Here is a 19,309-nt window from a genome sequence, read left to right as displayed (position 1 = left end):
GTGTAATTTATCTTCCTTTCTTATATTTTTTTATCAACAAATGTTTTGTTTCAAATATCATTTACTCACTTGGTAAATAAGGGGGATAGTTCCATCTATTATTATCACATCCATCTATGGATCCCTTTACGAAATTTGAAGGCTCGTTCATGTCCTAGAGGAGGTTTAAAAATAATGATAGGAATTCATTTGTAACGATCAAGATAACAAGGAAATATTCGTGCAAAAATTATAGCTTATGAAATTATTTTTCTCAGTCATGGCAAAGAAAAATAAAAATAAACAAAGTGGTATATTTGAACATGGACAGAGTTGAGTTTTTAAAATGCACTCCCTAAGGCCATCTATGAAATAAATCCATTTTGTACCCCCCCCCCCCCCCCCCCCGCCCCGACTGTACTCATTTTTACAGATTATTTTAGCCAAAAATATGTAGGGAGACTGTTTTCCACGCTAAAGCTACAGCATTTTTCCACAAATGATTATGAGTGGGATTATTATCAAAAACTAATCTTTCATCATATTTATAATTATAGTTTAATCTTACAACTACGGTATTACGGTATAACATACCCATGTGAGTCTGCTTCCCTTCCGCAACTATTTTCGAACGATCAACTCAAGAGCAATTTCAATATCCTATCGTACATCCCAGAGAAATCATGTTCAGATTACGTAATAAGTCATTGTCATGATCGCACATTTCAATAGGTAACGTACAAGGCTATTGAAATTGCCTAAGGCTGATTTTTCAAAAGCAGTTCCTCTTGTGGTTTTATTGTTTATATGGAATACAATTTTCGTCGTAATGTTATGATTTATAAGAGCATCCTAGCGGTAGACGAGTTTCGTCTCCAGAATAATGATGTTATAATCATTGATTTCATAGCTGGAGAAAAGCATGGGAATTATTTTAAAGGAGACTTACGATCCAGAGCGCATCATATTCAATTTCGTCGTGAAAATCTTTGCAGAGGTCCGTCCAATATTTCTGAGAATTCTCGTTAAAGAAATCGGGATAAACGCTATCTCCTGGCCACACCTGTGCATAAAAAACACACAAGTGAATGATTGACAATTTCTTTGCTTTTTCCTTCTTCTTCTTCTTTCTCCTTCTCTTTCTTCTTCTTCTTCTTCTTCTTCTTCTTCTTCTTCTTCTTCTTCTTCTTCTTCTTCTTCCTCCTCCTCCTCCTCCTACTTCTTGTTCTTGTTTTTGTTCTTGTTCTTCTTGTTCTCCTCCTCCTCCTTCTCCTCATATTTCTTCTTCTTCTTATCCTCCTCCTCCTACTTCTTCTCTTTCTTTTTCTTCTTTTCCTTCTTCTTTACTTTCCTCATTATTCTTATTCTTTTTCTTCGCTGTTGATATAATTGCAATGGGTTCGATAATCGATATAATAATGTCATGTATAATTTTAATCGGCGGACTTAGGCGTTTTTTAGGACATGTACTATCAATTGTATCTTACAAGGCAAACTGTTTGCCATATCCTGATCTTATAAATTGTGATGATAAATGGTGAAATGGTAGGGACTCGACACATCAACGTCTACGTTAACCTTTTCTTTGTTATAAAACAGAGCGAAAAGACTGTCAGCGATGACGACAACAACCGCATCAATAACTACTATAGCAACAACAACACCAACAAATCCTTACGTTTCCGACGATAGGGGCAGATCTGTTTGGATTCAGCACATATACGTTGGGGTCGAGACCACGGTCATAGGCGTGGTATCCCGCTTCCTTCTTTATGATATGATCCTGGATGGGGGGGGGGGAATATAATGTTGAAATAATACATCAAAACTCTTCTTAGAGGTGTCGTAGTCGAGTGGTTTAAGCTCTAGACTTGAAATACAAAGCCCGTGGGTTCGATCACCGACACGGCACTACTGTTCTTTGGCAAGGCATTAATCTACATTTGCCACTCCATACCCAGGAGAGAAATGGGGACCTGGTATGAAATGCGGTGTTATTAATTGCAATAGTGCCCTCACGCTGATCACAATGATATGAATACTTACCAGGGAGTGGAGATGGTGCAAATTGCGCGTGAATGCATCAGATTACCAGGGTAATAATATACAGTATGTAAAGCGCTTAGAGACGGTATTTCGTATTAAGCGCTATAATAAAGACAGATTGTTATTCTTTAAGAGAGAGATAGAGAGAGTGAGAAGGGAAAGAGAGAGAGAGAGAGAAAGAGGGAGAGAGAGAGAGAGAGAGGGGGAGAGAGAGATACAGAGACAGAGAGAGAGAAGGGTTGGTGGAGAGGCGTAGTGGAGGGAGCGAGAAATAAGGAGGTGGAGAAAATTATAGTGAGGGGCGAGAGAGAATGAAGAAATAGGCAGACAGCGAGAAGGGATTGAGGGATGGGCAGGTAACGGGGAGAGAAAACCGAGAGAAAGAAAGGGTGAGAGTAACAGAGAGAGAGGGTGTGAGAGGGAACGAGTCCCCTAGCTGCTCACAAGCATACACATGCTTTCTTAGCAATCACCTATATTAAAACAAACCATCAAACCATCACGGATAGGGCATCAAAATAATAGGGACTTTTAGATTTACACGACGAGAACGTGGACCTCTACGTGTGACATCCTTTTAAGGCAATGTGACGTCACTGCCAGTGCCTTATTAGGATGTCACACGTAGAGGTCCACGTTCTCGTCGTGTAAATCTAAAAGTGCCTAATGACCAATTATGTCGGACTTGACCAATTACTCACGAGAATGATGATGTAATGTTGACCATGATCGTGGACCTGCTGGATGAACTCAGGAAGACCAGCGTAAGCGCCATCCTTGTCGTAGGTAAAGTCTTTCTTTTCCAACATGTAGTCGATGTCGCCATATTGGATGTCCTGTAGCGAGAAAACGGATTTATGACCTAGACCAATAATTATTTAATTTAATTTTTTTTATATTTTCATAATTTCCCCTTTCTTTCCTCCTTTATCGTCAGCATCTTCTTCCTCTTCTTCTTCTTCTTGTTCTTTTTTATCAATAAAGTTCTGAGAAGATATAAACTATTTATATCAAGGACAAATCATAATTGTAACAAGACATTCATGAAAAGAGATAAGAAAAATGAGTCCAACTTTAAGGGCAGCTGCAGTGTATTATCAAAAGACAGAAGAAGAATCAAATAACTTACATAAGGGATCTGCGCCTCGATCATTTCTGACCATACAGTCTTGACCCTGTCCAGCGATCCGTAATCCCATCGACAAAGCTGGAACCCGAGTGACCAGTACGGTACCATTACAGGCCGTCCAATTACCTTTAACAACAGAGATAGGATAAGAAATCAGTGGCGTAGATATGGGGACACGGCAAAGGCGGCCCTCCTGGGGGGCAGGGGGCACAGTCCCCCTACTTTTTCAAGTATACCAAAAGTGGCTCTTTTTACATAGAAGAAGTGCCCCTTTAACTTTGTAAGAAGTGCCCATTTTTTACATAAAAAAGTGCCCCTTTTACTTTGAAAAGTGCCCATTTTACTTTGTTAAGTGCCCCTTCCCCTTTTCATCTCCGATAAGTGCCCCTTTAACTTTGTAAGAAGTGCCCATTTTTACATAGAAAAGGTGCCCCTTTTACTTTTTACCTCTCAATTAAGTGCTCCTTTTTTAATAAGTGTCTTATCCCTCTCGAGAAGTGTCCCCTTTTCCTCTCATCATTAAACGTGCCCCTAATTTCAGACGACTAGGAGCAATTTCCCCCAAACCTCAGTTACTATACTCGCTCGTAGTTATAGATGATATAATTATGTAACTTATCAAAGGTCTTTTCAGTCGTCCGTTAAAGGTACTGTGTCCCTTTTGCAGCCAACCTCAAATGCTGTAGAACTTTGCAGGAATTATGAATATGTCATGTATGTCCTATCTGTGAAATTTAAACGTTAGCAGTGTCCTCATATTCAAATTATGCAAGGAAACCTGTTTACTTGCTAGACTTCACTGTCAGACACTATTGAGTGACTGACTGGCTTTTTTCTTCTTTGGTAATAACATACATGAAAAGAGTTGTAAAGGGTACATGAGCATTTGTCTACATCAATAACCCACTTCTTGTGATGGCCAAGATTAAACTGATTGAATCTTTGCGCAGTATAAAACGTATGACCATTCGGTACAATTGTCTGAAAATCAAGACTATTACTTTGGGGCTCTATAGCCCTAAAGTCAATTTGACAACTAATAGTCCTTACTTTCCCACTTGAAGACATTTTCAAGCCCCACCTTTTTTAGGGAAGTTCTAAATTAGTATTATCTTTCAAATGCAGTTGGAATTTAACTTTTTCATTTTTTTGGCCTGCAAATGGGACATAGTACCTTTAAGATAATGTGTTTATAATTTGAAATACCTCTCCATATTGACTAATGACATTTTCAGGGGTGGGGCCTAAAAACACGTAGAAATCAAGGACGCCGCCTATTGTTCGGTATGTCAAAGCAGGTGTGGGTTGAAGGGCAACCTCTGTAAAAAGATAATTAAAACAAATTAAACCAAAAAGTAAATCAAATGAAAGTACAAGAACATGAAAAGGTTTCACCAATCTAGAAGACTGCTTGATTACAGAATGAGAATATGTTCAAAGAATATTTCGTCTTCAAAAGAACCACGTCAACCCTTGTCCCTTGCGACATTTTAAATAAAATCATATTGATTATATATCACAAAATCCCTCTGATCATACTTTCCAAATCATATGAAGCAAGTACATATCATATAAAATCGAATTTTGTATATTTCTTCGGTAAAAATTTCAAATTAGATCATGTCAAATGACCGTGAAACACAGGGGCGGATCCAGCCGGCGGCAAGAGGGGGGGGGCCCAAATCTTGAGAAAATATTTAGCGGCGAATCAGCCAGCTGGCGAACGGCGAATGAGCGGGGGGGTGGATAAGAGCACATATATTGTTTTTTGGGGGAGATCCAGTTTTTTTGGAATATTTTTGCGCCTACTCAGCCGGCCGGTGAATATTAAAGCGGGGGGGGGGGGGGGGGGGGGGGTGTTGGAGAGGGGGACCACTAATTTTTTTTTTCGGGGGGGGGTGAAGCTCCGTTTTAGCATGACTATCTTTTTAACTCTCACTTTCACCTACCCCAGATAACCCTAAGTTTTTTTGTTGCTGCTTTTATATGTAGTTGATAATGTATGATTAAAATAAATACAGAGAGAGAACCACCATCATTATGCAATGGTTCAGGGTTTGTATAATGTACATTTTGAAACCATTTCTTAGCGTCTCAACCCTAAAAAAAAATAGCGAAACTATTTTTGAGGAAAAGCATTATACTGAACTGAATAAAGAATAATAACTTTATATTGGCTCTTACTAATACTGATATGGGCTAAAGATAATGTGGTATCGGCACAGTAAGATCTGGTATTTGTATTGAGGTATTCCAAAATGACATTCTGATAATCAACATTTTGTTCTGTTATTATATGTAATATACATGTACGCATAATACAACTGATCTTTATGATTTATTAACGTGACATAGCTTCTTCTCCCCCTGCAAACAAAAAAGAAAACAAGGTTATTTAATAAAAGGCTCATGCGACAAAATGATCATTGTGATTCAAATGGATGCAAGGATTTTTTTGAATAAGCAATGCTTTTCCCCAGAATCTTCTTTGTAAAAACGACTTTTACAAATCTCAGCCATGCAATTCTGCCATTGTGTTGTAAGATCACTTTCAGATTAGGAGAAGTGTATTCTTTAATGAGTATTTCAAATTGAATGGAACGTCTCATCTCAGTAAGTATGGCTGAGATTTGTAAAAAGTTGTTTTTACAAAGAAGAGTCTGGTGAATAGCAGTGCTTATTCAAACAAATATACCCATCAATTTGAATCACAATCATTATTTGTCGCTTAATCCCTTTTAATGACCTTGTTTTCTTTCTCGTTTGCAAGGGGAGAAGAAGATATGTCACGTTAAAGACATCAGAAATATCAGTGTTGTATGCGTATACACAGGCCCCGCGGAACGTTTATCAAAGTTGGGGGCTAAAGTATTTACGATCAGGTAGAGGGTAGCGAGCGTAAATTGGTGTGGGGCGTTCAGGGGGCGGAAACCCCGGAAGCTCAGGAGTTTTAGGCATTTAATTACGGTCAGAGAAGCACAAATATTTTGATGCCGCATTTATGTCACTGGCAGGTCAGGGGGCGGGGCGTTTTTTTGGTGTTTTCTTAAAGGTAAAATTTACGTTACTATCCTATTTTTGTACCGGTTTGGGAGGCTAGGGGGGGGGGGCGGTAGAATCGGCCCGTGGATCCGCGCCTGGTGTAACATGACATCAAAATGAAATCAGATCTAATCAAATCGAGCGTGATCACGTCAGATCTATTCGATTGATGTAATAAACTTAAGCTCTTATATTTTATTAAATCATGTTAAATCGCATAGCAACAAATGTTAATCATAATCATATAATATCAAATCAGAATCATACAAACGGTATCAATCAAATCAAATCAAATCAAATCAAATCATAATCAAATCAAAACAAATCAAATCAAATCAAATCAAATCATATCATATCAAATCAAATCAAATCAAATCAAATCAAATCATATCATATCAAATCAAATCAAATCAAATCAAATCAAATCAAATCATATCAAATCAAATCATATCATATCAAATCAAATCAAATCAAATCATATCAAATCATATCATATCAAATCATATCATATCATATCAAATCAAATCATATCATATCAAATCGAATAAAGTCAAATCAGATATTGATATTACCCATGGCGTTGCTATTGACGAAAAAAACTCCGTGTGTATTTCCATCCTCCTCTACCACCATGTGGAACGGATGCGCTCCGTACAAGTTATCATCTCCCTGCCAATTATGACGTCATAATAGAAGATAGTTAAACGAGGGTACAATAACACAAATGGATCCGGGTATACGGTAATGTATAGTGCGTCCCAGAAAAAACGAAACCGAGAATTATCGATGTTTTATCATAACTTAATCACAGTTATAATTAATAAATGACACATATTTGCAGTCAAATAGTCATAATGCAAACTGCATATATTATGTATTGTCAGGCAGAGAAAAACGTGATGATTGTCCTACCTAGCAACAAATACTGTATGCAATTCGCATTCTGACTATTGAGACAATAACTTGTAACAGGTGATTTGAATTGTTTGTAATTGAGGTACTTCACTGAGACATATGCCTTGAATTTGATTACTTTACAAAAATAGCCTATTGGGTTCGCTTTCTGTAGTTACACTTTTATAGGAATAATATTGTAACGAAATCGTTATTTACATTACCTAGCCTTTAGAGGGCGTTGTAATTGTTTATTGTTATTGTAGATGTCGCCATGGTTACGTCGCGCACTGCGATGCGCGTACGTGGGGTGAATCTTGTGGGCAGTCTGTGTTGAGCTGCCGTAGAAGGAAGTTGTGCCTTAATTTGTTTGGAAGTTCAGATTATTAAAGTTCTTGGAAACATTACTTGATCTGTAAGTGCATATTATTTCCTGTGTTGGTAACTTAATTTAGTTAAGTGATTGTAAGCTGATCTGAGAGTGTCTGTTGCACAATATATTTTTGTGAGAACGTCGAGTACAGAGAAAGAGCGGGTTCTGACTGAAGAAGTGACGCTACCCAGAGAGTGAGAGACCCGTTTTCGTTACATTGGTGGCTAGCGGTGGGATTAAAACAGACACGAGACACGGTACTCGATCAGCATACGGCAGAGCTGATTATCAAAAATAAGGTTAATCGAGCATTAGCTCGACACGGCAACTCCTCACCGGCTTCAACACGGTGGTCTATAGCACCTCACCGCTACAACACGGCGGTCTATAGCGCCTCACCGCTTCAACACAGCGTTCTATAGCACCTCACCGCTACAACACGGCAGTCTATAGCACCTCACTGCTTCAACACAGTGGTCTATAGCACCTCACCGCTTCAACAAAGCGCTCTATAGCACCTCACTGCTTCAACACAGCGCTCTATAGCACCTCACCGCTACAACACGGTGGTCTATAGCACCTCACCGCTTCAACACAGCGCTCTATAGCACCTCACCGCTACAACACGGCGGTCTATAGCGCCTCACCGCTACAACACGGCAGTCTATAGCACCTCACTGCTTCGACATGGTGGTCTATAGCGCCTCACCGCTTCAACACAGCGTTCTATAGCACCTCACCGCTACAACACAGCGTTCTATAGCACCTCACTGCTTCAACACAGCGCTCTATAGCACCTCACTGCTTCAACACGGTGGTCTATAGCGCCTCACCGCTACAACACAGCGCTCTATAGCACCTCACTGCTACGACATAGGGCTGATAGCGCCTCATCGCTTCAACACATCACTCTGTGGCGCCTCCACACAACAACGACGCAGAAAGCATCAGTGTTTGGAAGAAACATTGTGGTATGGCTTCTCAGAGACTGACTATAGAGGACGAGGTAGAAGTCCTTGCAGCAGAAGTGCAGCGAGGCGACGAAGATCTACGTCGGTCCAAGACAGAGATTCAGTCATTATTAGAACAGAATGAGCTTCTCAGACTGCAGGTAAGAAGGCTGCATATCGATCAGTCTCCTGTAAGTTTTCCTAACCAGTCCCAGAGTGGAACGCCACCCACTGCTGGTAGACGGGAACATGAGTCAACGGAGACTCATGCGACCACAATGAATGATAACTTGCTGGTCAATCCCAAGGGACCTGAATCACCAATGCATGGATGCCTAGAGGATCAAACGCAAGTGAAGGTGGCACACGAGCAGACTGCAGCTGCTGAGGCGAAGGAACTTCATGCTGCACAGTGGTCTCCAAGTAAAACATCAACAGCCGTTCGTCGGGCAGATGGGCTACGAACAGGCTTCTTACATAGGCAAGATTTGGATGCTTCAGATGTTCTTGCATCAATTCCTCACTACCAGCGACACAGGAGCGAAGTTCCAGGGGTACGGTCACCTGTTACACTGTCTAAGCCAAATGTATCGCCCGACAAATTCGATGGGAGGACACCTTGGAGGGATTACCTCAGCCATTTTGAAGCCTGCAAGGTCGCCAATAACTGGGGTGATGACCAGGCAAAGGTTTTCCTAGCAGCAAGTCTGCGGGGATCAGCACTGAAGATCTTGGGCAGCAAGGCAGCTGACACTTCTCGGATCGCATACCAAGACCTGGTAGTTCTTCTAGAGAAGAGATTTGGCCCAGGCCAGTTGGCAGAGAACTTCCTCCTTGAACTGCGTTACAGACGCCAAGGGCCCAGAGAGACCCTCCAGGAACTGGGTCAGGCCATACGGGAGTTATCCATGTTGGCATACCCGGAACTTACTGAAGAAGCCCAGGATCGGTTGGCAAGGACACACTTTGCAGAGGCGATTGAGGACCAATCCATCCGGGAAGGGGTCTTTCGATCTAAGCCAACAACTATGGATGAAGCCATCCAGGCGGCCTTGGCAACTGATAATTTTTTCAGACTCGAGGAACAACGGTCTGGCAGGAGGCAGAAGCAGGCAAGGGCCGTTGACACTGATTCAGCAGCTACGATCAATGAAATCTGGAGAGAGCTGAAGAGAATAGATGAGAGAATTGCCAAACAGGAACGACCCATCAAGTCAGAAGAATTCAGACGGGAGAGACCCAACTCGTACAGGCGGAGAACACCAACAGCCACAGATGAATGCTACGAGTGTCATGAGAAGGGGCATTTTAGGCGTAACTGCCCTCACGCAAGAGAATACAGGAGGCCTTCGGGAAACGAGGCTCAGCCAACCCAGAGGCCCGAGGGGAGGCTGGACGGACACCAGGGCATGTAACTGACACACCTCCATCTCCTCGAGAATATCCTTCAAGGAATTACATATCTGATAAAGCACGACGTGGTCTTTTTGCTGAAGTGGAGATAAGGGGAATCAAAGCAAGGTTGTTGGTAGATTCAGGTGCCACCGATACTATTTTATCTTCATCCGTGTACTATCGGATACATTCAACTAATAGGCCAGACTTGACAGAAGTGGGAGTTCGCAATGCAGATGGCAGTAGCATGGAAACGCTAGGTAGTGCATGGTTGGAGCTTGGTGTAGGAACATGCATCTTTCCACTAGAAGTAGTCTTCGGCAATACCGACCAGGTAGACGGGCTACTTGGGCTGGACTTCATGGAACCAAATGGGTGTATTATCGATCTGAAGACAAAGGAACTGCGGCTCAAGGGAGAGAAAATCAAATGTACGGATGCACGAGGAGTTTCATTTAGCTCCAGAGTATTGATAGGGGCAACTACAAGGGTGCCACCAGGTCATGAGGTTATTGTTCCAGGCTACACGACAGGGCTGCAAGATGGGACAGGTCTAGGTCTCATTGAACCTGCGGAGAGTAGCGAGCTCCTGAACAAAGGCATCATCGTTGCACGGGTAGTTGTAGAAAGGACGGAAACAACCCTCCCTGTTCGAGTCTTCAACCCAGGAAAGAAGGCATGCGTAATTCGCAGAGGTACACTTGCCGGCCATCTAACACCCATCAGCGGGGAGGACATTGAAGAAATTCCAGGCCAACCTTTACCAATAACCGATAATCATACAGTCCCAGACCATCTCGTAGATCTCTTTGAAAGAAGCAAGAGAGGGATAGACAAGGTCTTCCATGACAGAATTGCCAAGCTACTGTGCGAGAACCAAGACATTTTCGCAATTTCGGACTCAGACATTGGAAAGACTGGCCTTGTCAAACATCACATCAACACAGGGGATAGTCTTCCAATCAGACAAAGGCCCCGTAGGTTTCCACCCAAGGAGCAGGAAGAGATTGATCGTCAAATCCAAGACATGCTTGAACATGACAGAATAGAGCCCTCAGACAGCCCTTGGTCATCCAATGTTGTTCTCGTAAAGAAAAAAAACGGGTCAAAAAGGTTTTGCGTGGATTATCGTCGTCTGAATCACTTGACAATCAAGGACAGCTACCCAATACCTCGCATTGATGATTCGCTGGACGCACTTGGAGGTGCAAAATGGTTTTCTACTTTGGACCTGGCCTCAGGATATTGGCAGGTCGAGCTAGATGAAGAAGCCAAAAAGAAATCAGCTTTCGTTATTCGAGGAGGGCTATACAGCTGGAAAGTGATGCCCTTCGGGCTATGCAACGCCCCATCCACCTTTGAGAGGCTGATGGAGCAGGTCCTGTCCGGACTGCATTGGGAAGTACTCTTGGTTTACTTGGACGATGTCATTGTATTCGCCAAAACAATCGACGAAGAACTAACTAGACTGGGGATGGTCTTCCAACGTCTTCGGAAAGCAGGATTGAAGCTCAAAGCAAAGAAATGTCACCTATTTCGGGAGAGTGTCTTGTATCTGGGACATGTAGTGTCCAGGGAAGGAGTGTCCACAGACCCAGAAAAGATAAGAGCTGTCAAGGAGTGGCCAACCCCTACTAGTGTAAAGGACGTCCAGAGTTTCTTAGGACTGGCCTCGTACTATAGGAGGTTTATTGAAGGATTTGCCAATATCGCCCGGCCACTACATCGGCTAACCGAGAAAGCCCACACCTTCGTATGGACTGAGGAATGTGAAGATGCCTTCCAGGAACTCAAGAAGCGGCTGTACCAATCGCCTATCTTAGCATACCCAGACCCAGAACAGGATTATATCCTGGATACGGATGCTAGTAATGAGGGGATAGGGGCTGTCCTATCTCAAGTGGTAGATGGAAAGGAACGAGTCATATCATATGCTAGCAGAGCTCTGAACAAAGCAGAGAAGAACTATTGCGTTACCAGAAAGGAGTTGCTCGCCGTCGTAGAATTTTTGAAGAAATTCCGACAGTACTTGTATGGGCAGAAAACTACGGTCAGGACGGACCACGGAGCATTGCGATGGCTTCTGAATTTCAAAGATCCGCAAGGGCAGATGGCCCGCTGGCTTCAAGTGATAGCTGAGTATGATATCGAAATCATACACCGAGCTGGTCGCTCGCATGCCAATGCAGATAGTTTGTCAAGATGGCCTTGTCCCCAGTGTAAACGGGATGTTGAGGAGTCTGCAGGCTTCGAAGTCCAAGCAGGACCTGGAAATGGCCGTGCAGAGGTAAATGCGGTTACCCTAGCACCAAGTATCACCAATGCACACCTGAACCAAGAACAAACTGAAGATTCATCAATCAAGTGGATCTTGAACGGCAAACAACAATCAAAAGACAGGCCTGAATGGTCTTCAATGGCATCAAAGTCTAGTGTCGAAAAGTCTTACTGGAGAATGTGGGATCAACTAGCTGTCAAGCAAGGAGTTCTTCACCGAAAGTGGGAATGTGATCAAGGTCAGAAGATCACTTGGCATGTTGTCCTCCCAACCAAACTTCGGTCAGAAGTCGTGAAAGAGTTGCATGGTGGGAAGTCCAGCGGACATCTAGGGATGAACAAAACCATAGCCAAAGTTCGCATGAGATTCTACTGGTACGGAATGGATGCAGACATACGGTCCGTAGTTCGACAATGCAACGTCTGTGCCTCCAAGAAGTCACCAGCTAAGAAACGGAGGGCCCCCTTGCAACAAGATGCGGTAGGAATGCCGATGGAGCGTGTCGCCATGGACGTAGTTGGACCGCTACCCGAGACGGAGAGAGGGAACAAGTACATTCTGGTTGTAGGGGACTATTTTAGCAAGTGGATGGAGGCCTACCCAATACCAGATCAAACCGCTGTAACGGTTGCAGACAAGTTTGTAAACGAGTTTGTTTGTAGGTTTGGTGTTCCTGAAGTATTGCATTCGGATCAGGGCCGGAATTTCGAGTCTCGCGTCTTTAAGGAAATGTGCGGCATCCTTGGCATTCACAAGACACGCACCACCCCATACAACCCAAAGTCCGATGGACTCATTGAACGGTTTAATGGCACTCTGCTCAACATGATCTCAATGATGATTGAACCCCATAAGCGACAACGAGATTGGGACGAGAAGTTGGCGATCGCAGTGTTTGCCTACCGTAGTGCTCCCCAAGACTCCACAAGGGAGACACCTAATATGCTGATGTTAGGGCGGGAAGTGCATTTGCCAATAGACCTGACCACAGAGGCTCTAGAGGACCCCGAGGAGCATGATATTGAGACAGACTACGCATACACCTTGAGGCAACGCATGCGGGAAGCTCACGAAAGGGCCCGTAAGAACTGCACTGAAAGTGCTAGGCGGCAGAAAAAGGATTATGACTCCAAGGCAGGGGGTAGTCCTTTGGCAGTGGGCGACTTTGTGTGGCTCTACAACAAGGCAAAGACCAAAGGCTTGTCCCCGAAGCTCCAGAGGAGGTGGGAGGGCCCTTACTTGTTAATTCGGCAATTGTCAGATGTTACTTGCCGAATACAGGCGAAGAGAAATGGAAAGATGAAGGTGGTCCATGTTGACAGGTTGAAGCCGTACAAGGGGGAACCTCTTCAATCCTGGTTAGAAGCAAGTGAAAGCCAACTGACACAGCATATGGACATCGAGGACTTGAACAGGGAAGATTCCCAGCCTGTCACACCCCCTGTTCCGGCACCACGAAAAGTTCCGGTCCCACCCCCTAGAAGAAATCCGTCGAGGAAAAGAAACGAGCCTATCCGCTACAGTTATTAATTAGATAGTTAACCCATTGCAACTATATTAGCTGTGATGAATGATAATCCAGATGATCTCGATTTTGTGTTAACCTGATGTCCTCTGTGTCGATTCTCTTACAGTAAGCCAGTATGCGACATTCCAGGGGGAACGTGAAGTGCTATTCTTGCGGTCATTACTTCTCCCACAAAAGAAGTTTGGAGAGACACATTCAAGAGAGACATCGAAGAAGGGAGGAACACAAATGCAGAGGGTGCGACAAGTCTTTTTTTAGGAAGGACAACCTGACGAGGCACGTACAGAGTCGACACGAGGGAAAGACAACAGAAGACAAGCGGCAAGACGCGCCTGTGGTAACCCCTGTAGCAGCAGGTGAGCTGAGTATTCATGCTTTGAAGGAAACACTCTCTTCAGAGAACGGGAATGCATCGAGGCCGACCGGTAAAGATCTCAGCATGCTGTTAAAGGAGAGGGAAAGTGAGACCTCGTCGGTATCGTCAGAGTCAGAAGGAGGTGGAGGACTGCCCAACCCCAACGTTTCGGAAGATCCAGATGGGAAGGCCAATGCAGGGGTTGGATCTGCGACGCACTCTTCCGGGCACCCCTCTGCAGGTAGAAGAGTGGTCTTCCTCAACACAGTTCTCGGGGGGCAAGAAGCTCTTTCAGGAGGAAAAGGTACGAGAGTACAGCGTGGTTTTCCTGCATGGGTGTGAGAAGGAAAGTTCGCCGGCGCCTACAAAGTTGCATCACCTCGCATCGGATCAGTCGCTAGGTTCTCCGATGTCCGTACAGGAGCTGGAAAGGGCCCTGGTCGGCCGGGTTAACAGCATTACTGAAGTCACCACAAGACGATCTTTTTGTGACGGGATTCTGGTAGTGGAGGAAGAGATCAGGACCAATTACAGTATTAACTTGAAGGCTGGAGCAATCTTACCAGAAGTTTAACTCATACATGTATATCAATTCAGTTATCATTAATATTGCAATTACTTGGAAACCTGTTTTCTTGTATGTATTTTATGCTGCAATTGAAGTTCATGGCGGAACTCATTTATATTCCTCTTATAGTGATTAAATTTTCCTTACATGTAACTATTGATGTTGTTGTTGTTTTTAGTTTTCACGGCGCTATCATTGAAAATATGAATATTTACGCCAGAATGAATTCCTATGATCTATTCCACCAAAGATGATAATGCGTGTGTATATATTACTTGTACATAACTCTTACCTCATGTTTAACTGCAGGCTTATTCGAGGATAGTGGTACTGCGTACATTCTGATAGTACAGGTTGAAATAGTTTAAATTTGGAAAGGACTTGATCTTTTCCCACTCTTGTTCTTGTAGAATTATATGTAATTATTGCTATACGTGAAAGTATTCCAGCGGATTTTTCGGCCTTTAATTGCAAAAATGTATTTATAGATGTTGTTCGCAGGACAGAATGATTAATTGAAATAAATGTATAAAAGTTTTATCTATGTAATTTTGCCTCATTCTTGCCAAAAGCATGTATTAAGACGATTTTGTGTTTTTGGTCAGAGGACTGCCCAGACTTGGGGCGGGGTAGTGTAACGAAATCGTTATTTACATTACCTAGCCTTTAGAGGGCGTTGTAATTGTTTATTGTTATTGTAGATGTCGCCATGGTTACGTCGCGCACTGCGATGCGCGTACGTGGGGTGAATCTTGTGGGCAGTCTGTGTTGAGCTGCCGTAGAAGGAAGTTGTGCCTTAATTTGTTTGGAAGTTCAGATTATTAAAGTTCTTGGAAACATTACTTGATCTGTAAGTGCATATTATTTCCTGTGTTGGTAACTTAATTTAGTTAAGTGATTGTAAGCTGATCTGAGAGTGTCTGTTGCACAATATATTTTTGTGAGAACGTCGAGTACAGAGAAAGAGCGGGTTCTGACTGAAGAAGTGACGCTACCCAGAGAGTGAGAGACCCGTTTTCGTTACAATATATTCATTTTCATTGTTCTTAAATATCACAGGTATAGAATAGCCTCTATTAATTACTATCACAAGTTTGCAAATGTAGTTGATATATACGTACCAGCACGAAATGTAAATGGACTGTAATTATTGGCTGTAATTATTATTGCGTGACTGCTGATCATATAAACAAATTATTTATTCCCGAAAGAAATCCGGAGTGTTGGCTCAGTCAGTAGAGCGTCCGCCTCACAACCGGGAGGTCGTGGGTTCGAACCCCGGCCGCGTCATACCAAAAGACGTTAAAAGATGGGAGTTGTTGCTACCTTGTTTGGCGTCCAACAATAAAGGAGAGAGCAACGTCGATCTGGCGCTGCCCAGTGGCTGCCGGGCTCACGATCAATTGGGCAAAAAGAATTTCCGTTTCGGTTTAATAAAATTTGGAGTGGACTATTAGGCTATTATCGTTATCATTATCAAAACGAAAGGGCAAGACGTGTATTTTAATGCTAATTCCCCAATCCACCCCATCATTGAGTCCACACATATTTGTATTTGTTTCATTCCTTAATTAATGTTTCTACCTAAGAATCGGTTATACTTTGATAGGTCTACTTTATAGGCCCGTGTAAATACATGGGCCTATAAAATCATAATAGATCCTGGACTCCTTGAAAAAGATATTGTAAAATAGATGTTGTAACACTTTATGTATCAACAATACAAAGTGTTTTCTATCCTTGGGGTGTTTTGTTGAAGTCCAATTATTTTAGGTATCGTGTCATTTCCGTGTACAAAGTTAAGTCCTTACTTTGTCTGCATCTTCGAATTTTGAATTGCAAACAGTCACCTTGTCGTGGTAAAGCTTTTGATATTGCAAATAAGGAGCATCAAATTGGCGTAAATTCGACATGTTTAGAATATTGAATGTCAAAAGTCGCAACGAGTACTGTCTTAGTATACGCTTCCATCAAGAAAAGCTATTTATTTTTTACAAATATCATGATTGGGGTCTCGTGAACTTCAAAACTAGACACTATTTTAGTATTCAAGCATAGGTTTTAAGCCCCACTGCACTACTTTTAGCTACTTGCGCCCTCTATATAGCAAACAATGCCTAATCGTTGCCTGTTGGTATGGCCCGAATTCACAAAGGAGGTTTGTCGACAAACCTAGGTTTATGTGCGTCATATGACGTGTTTCGATGCGTTTCAGACCAAGGTTCGGACAAAACTTGGTTTGAAACGTGTCAAAACGCTTCATAAACAATTATGACGCACATAAACCTAGGTTTGTCGACAAACCTCCTTTGTGATTTCGGGCCTATAAGGCTAACCCGATCATGGCCGGCTACCAAGACTATGTAGCGCTCCTGTTGGACCAATTTACGCCTGGGTGGGGAGTGGCAAATGTGGACTAATGTTTTTCCGAAGAACATAATTAATACCGGGCTTGGATTTGAACCTTCAACCTCTTGATTTAATTCAGTCAAGTAATTGAACCATTACACCACTCACCCCTACGCCGAGATCTCGAGTAAAGATGCCCCATGTCTTCCAGTTGAGGTCATGTCTGAAGCGACGGTGGCTGTGCTCCCCGAAGCCATACACGTTGGAAGATGGGAGGAGGGTGGAGATCTGCAGGAACTGGTCCTCATATACCAGCACCCCTATTGATGTGTCGAATCTTTAAGAAAGAGTGAGAATATGGTTAATGCGCTTAAAGAACCATGGGAATTCGCAATTTATATTGGAGGGGTGGATTAGAGGATATGGTAGTGACGGTTTATCTGTCGATGATACTGACTGTGGTGACGATGTGATGGTGATGATGATGACGGTGGTGGTGATTATGAAAGAGTAGGAGGGGCAAGAAGAGTTGGTAATGGTGGCGGTGGTCGTCGTCGTAGGAGAGGACGATAGGAGGAGGAGGTGCGGGGAGGAGAAGGTGGAGGAGGAGGTGGTGACGGCTGTGCTCTCCAAAGCCATACACAGTAAGATGAAGATGGGTGGAGATCTGGAGGAACTGGTCCTCATATACCCACACTCCTATTAATGTGTCGAATCTTTAAGAAAGAGGGAGAGTTAATAATTGGATTAAACTGGTGTATGTGTGTGTGTGTGTGGGGGGGGGGGTATACGATGTATGACGATCGCTCATGTGTTGATGATACTAATAGTGATGATAATGATGATAATGATAATGATGATCGTGATGGTGACGACGATGACGATAACGATGATCTACTAAGGTTGAGGTGTTTCATGAAACAAACAAAAACATGCTTCTAAGGAAATAAGGATATCCCATCGCATCAGTGGCCAATCATGGGGGTGGGTCGGGGGGGGGGGGTACGAAATATTTGGTTCCTTATCAAACTTGCACTTTAGATATTTGCATGATAAGCCATATCGTAATAAATTGCGGTTGGGGAAAAAAGGTCTCCTCTTCCTCACGAGACCTTTCATCATTTGTTGATAATGGTTTTGATAAACACGGTCAAAAGTTATCTTTATAAGACAGGATATAATAATAGCATTTTTATTATGAAAGAGGTAAAGAGAGATAAAGTCCAATGATATTATAATAGCTTCTATAATGTATACTACAAGAGGTTGCAATACGTTATGATTATATCAGTCAGTCTTGGGAAGTGCGTTTCTGTTCTTGAGAACTAATATCGTTTATTCGAATTAACATCTGCTCCATAAAGTAATATTAAAGACAATATATGTAATAATGATAATTTAGTATACCGTTCTTGTATAGCGCAAATCACATTATGATAATATAACGTCTCGATGCGCTTCCAAATGACTATAGATATTATTAGCTATCAATACCGGACATATCACTTACATGATCGCAATGATTTTCTACAAAACAACTGAAATGGGAAGTCGAACCCTGATATCAAGTTGGTTTATATAAAAGCAGAAAATGAGAGGAACAGGTCAGTAAAAGTTTGAGCAAATTCCGATTGAAAATAAGAAAGTTCTAAATTATTTGAAGTAGCGATCAATCAACCACAAATTGGCAACACTACATGACGTATCTTGCGAGCTCCTCTTCAATTTGCTCTGTACATAAAATGCATAAACTTTTATTTTCCTCGTTATTGATGACGGAATAGATTTTTTTCCATACAGGGGATGTGTAGAAACATATTTGCAATCATTTCATTAAGGGTGCATGTATGAGTATGATTGAACATTTTCTTGAGGGAAAATGCAATACCCGATTGCATTTACTGTCAACATTATGGTCGATTACGTAATGCCTCATTGCACATTTCAAAGTGTGGTGCACAAGACTATTGATGTTACTGGCTGTTGGTAAATTTTTCGAAGGTCTTTGCGATCGTCTTGTATAGTCAAACCCATAATTCTGACAAACTCGACTGACAATTCAAATACATAATCCTGAAATAATAGAACGCCATCGGCTCGTAAGATATTATAAAAATAATGAATGGTTATGAGTTCAATAGTGCGAATATTTTCATGAGTTGAAAGATTAACATTCTATTCAACGAGGCGTCAGCCGAGTTGAATAGAATTAATGTTAATCTTTCAACGAATGAAAATATTCGCACCATTGAACGAATGAAAAACATTCATTATTTGTTTTATACAACATCGAAGAAGATCTAATAGAACGTTAATCAACAAATTATGCTTTACTCCTTATATTAAAGATAAATTCAAGTTGGATTCAAGCCTTCTCGATTACATTCAGATTGCCTTCGCGTCAGATACACGCAGGGATACGC

At 42.3% G+C, this 19,309-nt stretch overlaps 1 protein-coding gene across 1 annotated transcript in view; it reads right to left on the bottom strand.

The window, feature by feature from the left end:
- Positions 1-17,573, bottom strand: part of LOC764550 (sucrase-isomaltase, intestinal) — a 32,725-nt gene extending 15,152 nt beyond the window's left edge. Inside the window, exons 1-9 of the mRNA XM_030982573.1 lie at positions 17,344-17,573; positions 17,055-17,223; positions 6,769-6,865; positions 4,361-4,473; positions 3,155-3,280; positions 2,727-2,861; positions 1,658-1,762; positions 929-1,042; positions 70-154 (exon numbers count right to left, since the gene is read on the bottom strand). Of these exons, the coding sequence (XP_030838433.1) occupies positions 70-154; positions 929-1,042; positions 1,658-1,762; positions 2,727-2,861; positions 3,155-3,280; positions 4,361-4,473; positions 6,769-6,865; positions 17,055-17,223; positions 17,344-17,573 (1,174 nt within the window). The remainder of the gene's footprint in view (positions 1-69; positions 155-928; positions 1,043-1,657; positions 1,763-2,726; positions 2,862-3,154; positions 3,281-4,360; positions 4,474-6,768; positions 6,866-17,054; positions 17,224-17,343) is intronic.
- Between the last annotated feature and the right edge of the window lie 1,736 nt (positions 17,574-19,309).

This window comes from Strongylocentrotus purpuratus, unplaced genomic scaffold (assembly GCF_000002235.5).
Source record: "Strongylocentrotus purpuratus isolate Spur 01 unplaced genomic scaffold, Spur_5.0 spur5_scaffold_12, whole genome shotgun sequence".
Classification (NCBI taxonomy): domain Eukaryota; kingdom Metazoa; phylum Echinodermata; class Echinoidea; order Camarodonta; family Strongylocentrotidae; genus Strongylocentrotus; species Strongylocentrotus purpuratus.
This window is presented reverse-complemented; position numbering and strand designations above follow the sequence as displayed.